Consider the following 13,822-nt stretch of genomic DNA (forward strand, 5'->3'; position numbering starts at 1 on the left):
ACTGCCGAGCAACCCGCTGCACATTAGAGAGCAATCGTTCAAATGACGCAGTGCCTTGAGAAGAGAAGTCGAAGAGAAATCTGTCAATCAATTGCTGCATATAGCCCTGAAAGATGGCATGCTTCAGGTAAGACGAATTGAAACGCAAAGGGAGTCTCTCCATAAATTGCTTGAACGGGGCAATGGGTTGTGCAAGCAGCTCAAGCTGCAGAGGGAAATGGTCCGACAGGGCATATTGCTGTAATACTTTTATTTCGAGCAGCTCAGGAAGAAAATCATCATTCTGCATGATATATATACGATCCAATCTTGACCATGTTGTTGCATACTGGGCAGAATGGAAAGTAAACCCTGTAGAGGACGGGTGTAGCCAGGACCAGAGATCTTGCTTAAGGACATCAAGAGCCAACGCCTGCCACATACGACTTTCCGGCGTATCCATCACCGAATTCTCCGATGTGGACTGAGAGGAATCCACACACATATTGAAATCCCCCATGAAGAAGCCCTGTCTGCCAAGTGACAAGGAGGTCTGCAAAGTTTGCCAAAGCGCCCGACGAGATAAGGAATCATTCGGAGCATAGAGGCCAAGTAGCCATAAGATTTTCCCTTCGAATATAATTTCAATCACCAAAAAATGGCCATGAACATCATTTTTAATCAGAACAGGCTGATATTTGTCACGGACAATCATGAGCACACCCGAATAATGCATGGCCTGTGACCCAGCATAAAACAATCTAAAGCCATGGCAATCTACCACTTTTCCGGCTTAATCGTGACTCTTGTGCTCAACAGCGCACAGGACATCCCACTGATTTTCATGCAACACAGTCCACATAGCATGTTGCTTGTGCCGAGAACAAATTCCACGCACATTCCACGTGGCGATTTTCATGTATACTCAAAACAAAATTAGGTACGAGGCACTGCTTGCCTCGATTTGACTTTGTCAGCAAGAATGTCCAGGACTCCCTCGTCCAAGAAATCTGCCAACACTGCAAAAGAGTTCTGCGGACCAGATTTGGAAGTAGACGGCATATCTGCTGGCTTTGGGATGGAACGGGGATAACGATGGTCCCACGGGGTAATGACATTACCTCTAGTATCAAATGCCAGCTTAGCAGAGGGACCCTTTGAACGATCTGAAGACATTTTCCTGGCGGGCTGATGAAGGGGGGCAGGGGAAACCATAGCAGGAGCCGAGCGCTCAGAAGACTGCATTTCCTTCCTTCGCATGTATGTACGCATGGAATCTTGTGATGTAGTAGGCACATTGTTCTCCATGGCCGCAACAACCCTGTTGCCTTTTTTTGCACGTACTTCCACCCAATTAGTGGCGCTAGAATCCAGACCCGCAACCTGTTGTTTACCTTTGGCCAAAGCTTGGGGCTGATGGGTAGCATCCAGCGACGGGGCATCACACACCATCTCCTCCATGGGCGGCACAGCATGGCCATCATGGGAAGTGTGTTGCTGTTCCGGGCACTCGGCCATAAAGTGCCCCAACTGTCCACAGGAGAAGCAATGCCCTGCAAAATTGCCCCATTTCAAACGAAAGTGTAATGGGTGCATGCCAAGGCAATTGAGGCGTAACCAGGCAGGCCTTTTTCTTGCAGTGTCCCATAGCATACACAAGCGGTTGCGATTCACAGCCCGGAGACTGGGAGGGACCAGAACAGTGCCCACAACGGCCATAGCATCCTTCAATAGTGGCCAATAAACAGCCGGACAGTTTTCCACCTCGACCCAGACCGGGCATTCACGTTGCAGCAGACGCTGAAAATCTGCCATTGGACGCCATGGAACCACATGAACCAACCGGCGTTCAAAAAACAAAGGCAGTTTAGACAGGAGAGCAACACGGTGCGTCTCTGATTTCAACAGGACCTCAAAAAAACCCCGGGAGCCAACAAAAATCTCTTCAACACGGTCCCCTTGTAGCAGATGTTGCAACCACTGGCGAATACGGGAAAGCAACGGGATTCGACCAGTGAAGAAAAGTATCACAGCGCGATCATAAAATACCGAAAAGGAGCGTAGGACAGTTTTTGGGTCCACGGTGGCGTCCAGCACATCTTCAGGTGCAGAGTCAGAAAAGGCTTCCTAATTATGTTGTACATAATCGCCAAGCAAAGTGTTTGCAAATTCCAACAAGTGTTCCCAGTCCACTTCCTGAGAGTCCACCGAATCCGAAGCAACCTGGGCATAGGACCGATCCTGAGAAACGCCTATCTCTTCCGAAGCATGCTTGGTACGTTTACCCGCAGGCTGGATGTCGGGACCAGGGGGCATCTCTTCGTTGCACGGAACCATATCCTCAGGTTCCTCCACATCAGATTCCGGGCCCAATGCTGCCATTGTTTGATCTATGAAGTCCAGATCCAAACCAGCCATCGTATATGATGATTTGATCTCGAAGGAGGACTGACCCTCTGTTTTGCCGGCTCTCTCGCTTTCCCTTTTTTTCTGTACAGAGGCGCTGTCCAGGGGTGTACTTAGCAAGGAGAGCTAATGAAAACTGAGGTTTACATGTCTCCGTGCAAGGGCAGACAGGCGAAACACAGGCCGGGCGGTCTCCACAGCAGGACGGGACAGGCTAGGATGCCGGGCAGGGGTCCGTCAGCAGTGTCCGGGAACAGGGCGTCAGGAGGATGCTACCAAGAATAGGGCGTCAGTGACAGGGCATCTGCGCGTGGACAGGGCGGCCGGAACAGAAGACGCTGGCGGCTCCAAGAGCAGGGCGACTGCTCCCGACGGCTCCAGGAGCAGGACGTCCGGAAGACGACACCAGTGATGCCGCTGGCAGCGCAGGGCGTAGAGGCGACTGGCCGAAGTAGGCAGAGATGCAGCCCGCGATTGTGGTGACGACACGCGAACGGCTGGCGAACAGGAACGACGACGAGCCTGATGCGAACGCGGGGTGCCGACAGGTAGGGTTTCAGGCGGCGGCGGCAGCGCAGGTAAACGTGACCGCAGGACGCGCCAGACCTAGCGATGGCAGGGCGGCACGGAGCGGGAGCAGCATCACGACCTCTCCACTCTCTAAGACCTCTCTCTCTCTCTCTCTCTCTCTCTCTCTCTCTCTCTCTCTCTCTCTCTCTCTCTCTCTCTCTCTCTCTCTCTCTCTCTCTCTCTCTCTCTCTCTCTCTCTCTCTCTCCCCCATGGAGTTCCATCCACCATAGCCTATTGGTCAACCACGAGCTCCATACCCAACAAGCTTTGCATGCATCTCCTATGTGAGAATATCGCAAGGCTACAAAATGCACATGGTCACATGATCATCGACACCCAATCTATTGTATGTATATGTCAAGACTACTTTTGTGAATCTCTTGGTTCGTGGCAAGCATATTCTTCTCAAGTTGCTCATGCCCATGCACTCTTTTGTACCATGGATCAAAGATCAAGTTCCACATGACATGCAAGGTATCCTTGAGGCTAATATCTGTGACAGTGAGGTTATGGAAGCTTTGTTGCATTTGCCTCATAATAAAAGCCTTGGCTAGGATGGTATTACAAATTATTTATTTGGATCTCTTTTAGCAAAACCACTAGCAGCTATGTGACAGCAAGTTTGGGATTCTTGCAACATGCCTTTATCTTGGAAAGAACAAGCCATTAAGTTGATTTCCAAAGTTCCCTCCCCTTTGAAACTTGCACATTTCAAGACCAATTTCCTTGATGGGCAATACGTATAAGATCTTTGCAAAGATATCAGCAAATCACCTTAATAAACACCTACCTAGTCTAGTGCATCCTCAATAATATAGTTTTATTAAAGAAAAAACATTTTGAATAATATCCTAAGCGTGCATGTGGCCATATAGGTTATGCAAGACACAGCATGAGGTGGTTCTAGTGCAGTTGGATTTGGAAAAAGCCTTTGATTTCCTAGAATAGTCTTTTCTTGTGGATCTCATGCAAACCATGGGTTTCCCACCTCGTATATCCAAGTTGATCTATACCATCCATATAGGCACTATATCCTCTATCGTGCTAAATGGTGAACTCCCATTCCTTTCCCCTTACACAATTGGTTCAATACGGCTGCCCTCTAAGCCCTCTCCTTTTTGCACTTGCTCTCAACCCATTCTTTCTATGTTGTCACATCTTACTCGTATAGGATAGCTAGTTGGTTTCTTTCTCCCTTTGCGCCAGCATTTTCTTGGCCAAGTAATGGCTAATGATGCATTCATGGTTCTAAAAGTAGATACTTCTAACCTTCATAAAGCTTCGGATGTTTGGGAATTGTCTAGATATGCATCAAGTCTACATATTAATGCTACCAAATCGTCCCTTATTGCTTCTACTTGCTCGAATTTGCTAGATTTGAGTGGCAAGATGTGGTTGTTCTACAACAAGACATTGTGAGGCATCTAGACTATCCCTTCAGTGTTGCTGTGTTGGTATATCATGGATATCCTCAAGTCATCTTTCAACAACCCTAAACTTTTATTGCTTGTTTTTTTCTTGAGGTTCTGTCAGAAGTGGGCAGCAATGGAAGCATAAACATGTGCTGAAATAAACTGTTAAACACAAGACAAAAGAAAAGAAAGAGATAACACAATACAGATGAAAACTCAGATGTATGCTCGGGAAATGGAATCCATGATATACCAAGACATAAGACAGTACAGATACAATGTGAGTCACCGGCTGTGGAGACACTGGCACCTGCTCCCTCTCTCCAAGAATTGTCCAATGATGAATGAATGTGGAGGAGGGAGGCTGACAATAAATAGGCCAAAATAAATGCCTGAAATATGATAGGTCGACCAATATTAAATGTTGGTCGACTGACTACAAATAATGCCAATCCACAATAAACAATGGCAAATAAAATGCCTAAAATGTCTCTCTGCCTAGCCTGCTGAACCACAAGTCCACACTCAACCATGAGCTGACTAATCTACTAACACCCTCTCTCAGATCATGGGTGATCTGATACAATACAATATACAATGATAAGGTCACATCATAGTACACACAACAATGTCCATCATAGTAGAACCATGGATACCTAAGTAGTGGGTGCGCAAGCCACCACCAAGGTGCCTCGGAGAGAACCTGATGTTGATGTCGATCGTACCACCTCCTGAAGATAGAGAAGATCCTAGCAACTCTCAATGTCTGTCAACAATGCCGCTGAAGTAGCACATGTGACCATCCTATCACCAATGCCGCAACACATAAATGACCATGGATTCCCCGTCTTTGGCCAGACCGCCAAAAGTGTCCCCTCATGTGAACTCCAGACAAAAGCCACCCGCTCTCTGTCAAGAAACCAGCCCATCATGAACCTAGACGTCAATCCTAGCTCCAAGATTTGTACCTGTCAGGCTTTAGTCGATGTGTTAGGGATGTCCCGCTCTGGATCCTGTGCATCTGTATAGAAATATAGATGAGGCGCAGCTGCCCCATCTCACCACCCCCTCACACTCCCTCTCTAGCACTAGAGAGTCATGAGGGGCACCACTAGAAAGCAATTGGGAAAGGGGCCACGAAGCCCTTCCCATGATCCAAAGAAGAGGATCCCTTCCGCGCATTGGACTTTGCCTGGGCCGGAGGATCGGAATCAGAATCAAAATCGGAGACAGATAATGACTCGTCGGAGGAGTCTGCATCTCGCTTCGTCTTCTGCTCCTTTTTCTTCCTGGAAGCTGCTAACTCTTTGCAATCCTTCCTTAAATGACCTTTCTTGCCACAAGGTAACACTGGGCCTTCGACTTCTTCATCTCCGAACCCCTCTCTGAAGCAACAAGAGCCTCACAGAACTCTCCATGTAACATATCATCAGTGGATGTGCATGGAGCAGCCATCTGTAGAGGATTTAGAAAAGAAGTAGAGAAAAGAAGGTAATTGGAGAGGCAACACAGCCAAACCACGAGCACAAACTGCAAAAAACAAGAGTTCACATACAGTAGAACCCAAAATCTGATCAAAATAAGACAAAAGCTGCGGTAAGAAGTCTAAAAATCAATCAAAAACTGTCAAAAACAGCAAAAACGGCCTGATAATGTAAGCGCCCAGTCAAGAGGAGATGCTAAAACATCAAAACACAAGCTGAAACGGATGCGCAGGCTATATGGATGCTAACATCAGCAAAAAACGCAAGCAAAACAGGTCGCCTGGTTGGAACAACAGCTGCCTAATCAGTAAGAGTGAAAACAATCCTGAAATCAGCAAGAAAACACAACAAAAACACAAATCCTAAAGTCTGATACCATGTCAGAAGAGGTGTAGCAATGGAAGCATAAACATGTGCTGAAATAAACTGCTGAACACAAGACAAAAGAAAAGAAAGAGATAACACAATACAGATGAGAACTCAGATGTATGCTCGGGAAATGGGATCCATATACCAAGACATGAGACAGTACAGATACAATGTGAGTCACCGGTTGTGGAGGCACCGGCACCTGCTCCCTCTCTCCAAGAACTGTCCAGTGATGAATGAATGTGGAGGAGGGAGACTGACAATAAATAGGTCAAAATAAATGCCTAAAATATGACAAGTCGGCCAGCATTAAATGCTGGCCGACTGGCTGCAAATAATGCCAATCCACAATAAACAATGGCAAATAAAATGCCTAAAATGTCTTTGTGCCCAGCCTGCTGACCCACAAGTCTAGACTCAACCATGAGCTGACTAATCTGCTAACAGGTTCATGGTCTTTGGTATGGTAATATGAAGATTCAAGGTCCATCGTGGCATGTTCTTAATGTGAGGATTCTCTACATCTACTTCAGTTCTTCTCAACCATTTGGAGTGCTCATGGAAAATGGTGCTTTGCAAGGTCCAATGGCATCTAGCATAGGACAAATTGGCTACCAACTCATTGCAAATGAAAACTCTAGCGAAGTCTCCTCTACTTTCTTGGGAGGACAAATCAAAGGAGAGACTTGAGTTTAATCATATGGCTTGCCTTGGATTGGTTTCAATGGCTGATGCCACTCTCTTGCCTAGAGGCACAATGATGTCTTTCTGCACCATCAAACGGGTCCTTCAAGTCCCTTGTGGCCACTGTGACCTTTGGGGTAAGGTTTCCAAACTTTTGCACTAGGATGCATCCTTTTGATTGAGTCTTTAGTAAGGCTAAACATCATGGTAAATCCCATATGAAGATTCTATTTCACTTTCTCAGATTCTAGGTTGATCGCATATTTGGCTCACTTACAATGCATACAATTTTTGTGCCACCTCACGCATCTAGAGTCATGTTGCGAAGCTTACAAAACTTCTTCACTAGTAGCTTGATCTTATTCAGCATGCTGATATCTTGACCAGAGATGGTTTAGTACCTTGGCGTGCAGCACTCTCTTCAATGACTTTGCCCTGACTTTTGTACTTCCTTGTGCCCTTTCCTCATTTGACTTTTGTTCTCTTTTCAACATTTGATATAATATAACCACTCATTACAAAAAAAGAGAGATGAAATGAGTTATTTTCATCTACAAAAGACCAAATTGACCTATAAAATCACCTATAAGATAATATATCTGTCCAAGAAAGAAACAGCAAGTAAAAGCTAAAAGCTAAAAAGCAAACCCCAAAAAAATACATGGATGGGGCCTAGGTATACCATGAAGATTCCTAACAAAGCCCTCATTGGTTGTCATTGCAAAGCCTCAAACGCGTCCCATGTGGAGAAGAATTTAGGGGGCTCTAACTTGAGCAATAGCCTCTTGTATGCTCCCATATCCTATGAATGTATTATTGATGCCTCGGTCAAGACTCAAGATCTAGAACATTTGGCTTGGCCAAGCTAGACTACTCGATCAATCAACACCCCTTGAGTAGACGCAGACTAGGGCCATAATGGGGACTCCTAACTCCTCAATACTCTCCCAGATTCAAACTAAGACTGCTCTTAGGTCGCTTGGGTACTCCTCATGCAAAAATCTATAAGCTGCCTCTAGATAGGCCATCTTGATACTAGTGCTTTACCACTGTGGAGAGTCTCTCTAATCCCTCGTATCTCCAAGAGAAAGAGCCCTAGACATCTCTTATCAAATGTAATCCACAACTCTCAACAATGGCCCAAAACCATCGCTAAACAAACAATCGAAGCACTCTTCAAACTCATATAATGGGCTGAACAACAATAGATGTAGTGCTCCTCTGTCTTTGGCAAATTTGGAATATGCATTCCTCAAGAAGTATGGATGTTTATCTAGCAATCTCAATTTCTAGCTGGTGCAAGAAAGTGTACAACTGGCCACTTGCACATCTAATACCATGAGAAAGGTGGGCATCCATGTGTCTCAAGCAAACAATAAAGCCATCATCTATAGTGTGCAGCAAATGCTCTTGATAAAATGTCATCCACAACTCCTGCCCTGGCGTTAGCTATGTCCTCCTGGTATCCAATTGAATAAGGTCCTGTCTAATGATCCTCCCAATCTCTAAGTGGTTCAAATTTGGGAATGGTGCAACCAGAGAGAATTGAAAGGGTGATAGCCTGTCCATGCTAAAGCCATGTAGTTCAAACCAAGATGGCATCTAGGCATACCAACATGAAGTGTCAGCCTCAACAGCTAGCTGCCATGAGGACTCAGGGGCCAGCCATGCATACCAGATAAGGCTCCTTCAAGGAAAATTATTGCTATCCAAAGAAAATATAGAGTGATGACTTGCCCACATCAGTAAATAATCAAGAACAATCTAGATTCCCCTAATCTGCAAGGTAATTAAGGGCATGTCCAAGGCAATTAAGGGCAGTCACAAACTCTCAAAGTTCCACACAATGAGTCACATCCCTGAATAGAGTTGTTCTACATTCTCCATAACTATTGAAAGTGTCAGTTCTAGCTGGAGAAACAGAACATTAAGTCTCAAATGCAAATACATCACTTTGTGCCATTTCTAAGCTGCCAAGGTTTGCAGGCTTTACCATACCTTGAAACAATAGCAAATAACTCCACACTTCAACCTAATAACAGGATCCAAAGTCAAGTTTCTGATACCAATTCCCAAGAGCAGTCTTCAAATGTGCATTTGGGAATAGGTCGCTTTCCCTATTTTCGAGCATTCTAGCTGCAGATACAAAAGATGAAGTCTCAAAAGCAAACAGATTATGGCATCCCAATGCTGCCAAGGTTTTCACCATACCTTGGAGCAAGCGCAAACAGCTTCCTATGCCTGAGGTACTTGGTATCATTTAGCCTCTCCAAATGTACACATTTAGCCTCTCCAAATGTACTCTGTCTTGTCATGGACAACCTGTTTTTGACCAGAAATACAGATGGACTGTAGCCATGCAAACTTTTGCATTTGCGAAAACTGCTCAGCCATCAAAATCTTTCCACAAACTTACAACATCAATTTAAATTTTTCTTAAATCTCTTTATGTGAACAATGATCAACACAGGACAAGAAAATTACATGTTGAAAGAACTCCAGGGCCTTGCCAAACTGCTTCGACCCCACATATAGCATTCCCCTACAATGAGAGTTGACTTGTTGGGATGGCCTTTTACAATGTTGAAAATTGACATCCAAGAAAATCCAATCATTTAAGCAAACACGTATTACACTTCAGAAGGCACTGGTACATACCCATAATAGCAATACAATAAGAAATCCCTTGGAATCAGACCAGTCTTTCTCTGGTCAATTTCATAAATTTCTTGTTCCAAGATGCTGAGGGCAGATTTGTAGCATTTAGCAACGAGACAGACTAAAAAGAAATCTGCGTGCAAAGGAGTCAGGTATTCTGGAGATGGTTGAAGCTTGTGTATTGCTGTTTGTAATGGAAGGATGGCTCGCATTGGAAAATGTAACTGCATTGCCAGTTCTTTCACCTTCCTGCACACTGCGTTGACTGCCATTGATAAACAAACACACACACCCCGCCCAAAAAGGAAAAACAAAACAAAAATATAGGCCAAGAGAAAATGTCAGTTTCTGCATGACTAGATACAAAAAGAGATACATTGTGCAATTTCTAAATAAACTGTATTTCCATCTTGTATAGGAATCTAGTTTGACACAATAATTGAACCAGAAACCAGACTTTTAAATCTAACTACACAAAACAACTTATTATTCTCCCAACTTGACCTGGAAATGGAGTAAAACTTCTCACAAGACAAAAGACTCTAAACTTGTGTTCAGATGAGGACTTTGTACACAACAGTTCTTCATTCCACTCTAATCTGGTAGAAGCTTGCATGCGATACTTTAGGTCTTCAAGAAGCTAAAGTCCTAGTATCTTATCAGCTTTAAAGCATCAGCAAGCCATGCCAAAGTTACACCTTAAAGAACTGAAAATCCATCCCACTCTTACAACAGAATTCGCTAAGTGCTTGAGACTAATCCATGAACCTAGAATGAACTTACTCTTTGAGTTAATCTCTTCCAATGCAGCAGATCACTTGTCTTGGGCATGGAAGCACTGGAAACTTCTAAGAATGTACCATTTAATAAAAAAGAAGTCTCCAAAGTTTGGTCCCCACTAGTTCCAGATTCTCTTCAATGGATAGTCCAAGGTTTGTCGATTGTTCAAATCTAATCAACGAACCCAGTGGAGTGCAAATACAGTTTATACCAGACATACTGATAGGATGCAAATAAAAATAAGCATTTGCAGGTTTCTCACACTGAAATATCTACTCATGCCTACTATTGCCACAATTGAGGACGATAAGACAATGTGGACTCATGTACAGTGAATCTCTTAACATGTGTTTCCATAACAAATGATATAGCCCATACACTAGAGGTTAGATCCTGGAATGATTACATAGAGCAAGCCAAATTCAAGTGACTGGAATTTGCACAAAATACGAGGGAGAAAAGTAAATACATTTCTCAGGAGCAAGCCGAATCTGGTCCACATCACAAATATTGATGAAATCAATCAGCATGCTTAAAAAGACTTCGCCTTGCTCTTTCGAGATGAAACCTCCCAGCTGAGCCTCCCTGTTCAATAAATAAAGGACATAAAGATGTAAATAATTACACTGACATTCAAAGTGAGTTTGAAATATCCATCCAAGAAAAAGTCAGTCGAAGCAAAACCCAAAATTATCAGTTGTTGGTACATAAGCCTGTCATCTTTAATTTACTATAGAAAACAAAATAATAGCATTCAAAGAAATCACTCATTATTGCTACCATTCTGACCACCTGTAAACAACAAACAGATATTCATACTTGCATTGATTGCTGATGGTGGATTAACTTGTGAACATTGAGAATTGTGGTGGAGTTTCGATGCAAGAGGAGATTAAGAATTAAGTGAATGAACAATGAGAATACCAATCAAACTGGATTACGCACTTCACCTAGAGAGCAATGGAGTATATAAGAATACAAGCAAAATTGGAAAATCGCATTTAGACACTAACATGGAAGAAAGCAAAATAAGCAAAAAAGAGGAACTTGTCATAGTGTACAAGAGGGTGCCTTTATATAAGCAACAATAACTACAACTTATTCGCTCTCTCAAAGGAAGATGAAAGAGAATACAAAGTGAGCCTAAGTGCATGAACAAGAGGTGATCACCTTCTTACACAATCGGAGCCCTCATTACTAATATCAGATGCAGCTCCATGATAATGGACCGCAAGGCCAACAACAACACACTAAAACTCCTCCTCTAGAAGTTTTTACCTAGGTCATTGGGCTATATCACCAAAATGTGAGCCATCCTTAAAATTACATCATGTGCAATTTGCTTTATCATTCTTTCCTTTTTATCTTCTCTTTGGGATATGGACATTTATTTTTTCTACCAATGCATGAGTAGAGGTTTTATTTCAGAGAAATTATCATTATGTTAGTTGGGATGCAAATCAAGAATAGCTTGTAAGGCATTCAAAGAAGTACAAAATATGAGCAAGCGATACAAAACTAGAACACTTGGTTGGGTGCTTTATGGTGAGTCTCTGAAACATCAAGAGGAGGGCAGAAAGGGATGTGGGCACTAATGAAAATGCAATCTGGCCATGCTCCTTAGTAAAAACAGGCCAAGCTAACAAGAATCCCTGACAGCACTTTGAGGGGTTGCTTTTGCACTCGATGATCCTGCAATGTCTCCCAATGACCCTTGCCAATACGCTATGCCCTTAAGTGACTCTCGAAAAGTATGATTGCGCACTACCTTTGTAGATAAAGCCTAAACCTGGTGAATAAAGGTATAACTGTAATGTGTACTAGTGTGGGGTAAGAGATGAAACATGTACAAGATTATACAGTGTACATTGTGTTAGAGATTTAGTCATCGCTTGGACTGGCATTGTCAGGCTACAGTGGTACAGTTAGTTCTCTTAGGCACAGTTACACATTTCCTGTCAATTTGGGCATTTTCAGCATTCACCGGGAGTGGCCACCTTATTCCAAGCAGGTCGGACAGGTAGTGGACAAGCGGCAGTGCCATATGGCATGTCTATTGCAGATCACTGATGCAGTCAGCCATTTTGGCCCAGTCAGCCAAATTTAGCTGCCCAACCTGGTCATTTATTTGTTTCAGGTGGCGAGAGAGATCAGCTCAAGGAGATACTTCGACAGCCCATTTCTACATCTGCCTTCTTCATTTCAGCATTCATTTACTGCAGATTTCTCCATTCTATGGTCTCTTTTCTCTCTCCCTCTTCTCTCATGTTCATTGTCTTTGTCTTGTCCATATGCTTCCACATTTGTTGCACTCTGGCATGGTATCAAGACAATGTAGAAGGGCTGATTGATTGTAGACAGGACCTGAATGGGAGATTTCTTCACAACAAAAGTTAGTGTTTTCAGCAGTTGGAGGCTAAGACAAACAAGTGAAGTGCAAGAAAGGAGTGACGTTGCTGTTTTTTGCAGGTTTTTGTTGTTGGTGAAGGAGAAAAAGCTGCATTCACAGTCTTCTGGAGTAGATTTTGAGTTTTCATTGCCTCCGGTAGTTGAAAATCATTAGGGATGAGCAAAGGAACCCCCGGCATGCACCATGTGCGAAGTCAGAGGAGGGGGACTGCCCTTGTTTTTGCGCAGGTTATTCAAGTGGCAATGTCTTCCGAGATCAACACAGAGTTTCAAGCTATTATGGACCATAAGGTCCATATGTGACCAGCTCTTCCTTCAAATTAGAAGCTCAATGGGGAGAATTACTACATCTTGCAGGTAATGATGCTTGCCGTCCTGGAGTCCTATGATTTAGCAAAGCTTGTGACCAAGTCTATAGACCATACTACAACCCATGATGCCTTCAAGCTTTCTACAAATGATAAAGCTGAGTTGCTCAAGATAGAGGCACATTGGGATAAAATAAATGCCCGCATCTGCTCTTTCCTCTTTCTCTCTTGCACTCTAGTTGTTATTAATCAGATCCAGTACTTGACTATGGCTCAAGAGATATATGGCTAGAGTTGGATCAAATGTACAATTGGATGACCGTTATGAAGCACGTGCCTCTAGAGGTTCAAATGCGGATTTTGAGTCCCCACAAGTCTTCTTCTATGGGGTAGCATGTAATTAATTTCGACAATTGCAAATGTAGATCTGGAACACAAGGAAGGTGATTACCTCAAAGGACATGGCAATAATGCTTCTTTCACAATTACCACTCCGATTTAGTGCATTTTATTCCACCTTGATTACTTCAGGGACGACAGAAACCCTTAAGTGGGAGGAGTTGGTTCCAATGGTCTTGGACCAAGAGGAATAACTCGAAGGTTAGAACACTCCCAAGTTAGAGGCGTTGACAAGTCAATCTTCCAACAGAAGGGAAACAACAACAACAAAGAAAAGAAATCCAAGCAAGATAAAGCCAAGGTGTGTCTACTTGCCACATTTGTGGTAAGATAAGTCGTTGAAAGAAGGATTACCCCCAACAA

The 13,822-nt window shown here is 43.6% G+C and overlaps 1 protein-coding gene across 2 annotated transcripts in view; it reads right to left on the minus strand.

The window, feature by feature from the left end:
- The window catches only part of COP13 (Proteasome component (PCI) domain protein), a 77,048-nt gene that overhangs the window by 48,790 nt on the left and 14,436 nt on the right, over window positions 1-13,822 (minus strand). For both annotated transcript variants that reach the window (XM_087667604.1, XM_087667605.1), the window contains exons 2-4: window positions 10,813-10,928; window positions 9,564-9,828; window positions 9,390-9,447 (exon numbers count right to left, since the gene is read on the minus strand). In XM_087667604.1, the coding sequence (XP_087523730.1) occupies window positions 9,390-9,447; window positions 9,564-9,828; window positions 10,813-10,928 (439 nt within the window). The remainder of the gene's footprint in view (window positions 1-9,389; window positions 9,448-9,563; window positions 9,829-10,812; window positions 10,929-13,822) is intronic.

This window comes from Lygodium microphyllum, chromosome 26 (genome assembly GCF_053477565.2).
Source record: "Lygodium microphyllum isolate KBCC chromosome 26, Lygodium_microphyllum_v1.1.10, whole genome shotgun sequence".
Classification (NCBI taxonomy): domain Eukaryota; kingdom Viridiplantae; phylum Streptophyta; class Polypodiopsida; order Schizaeales; family Lygodiaceae; genus Lygodium; species Lygodium microphyllum.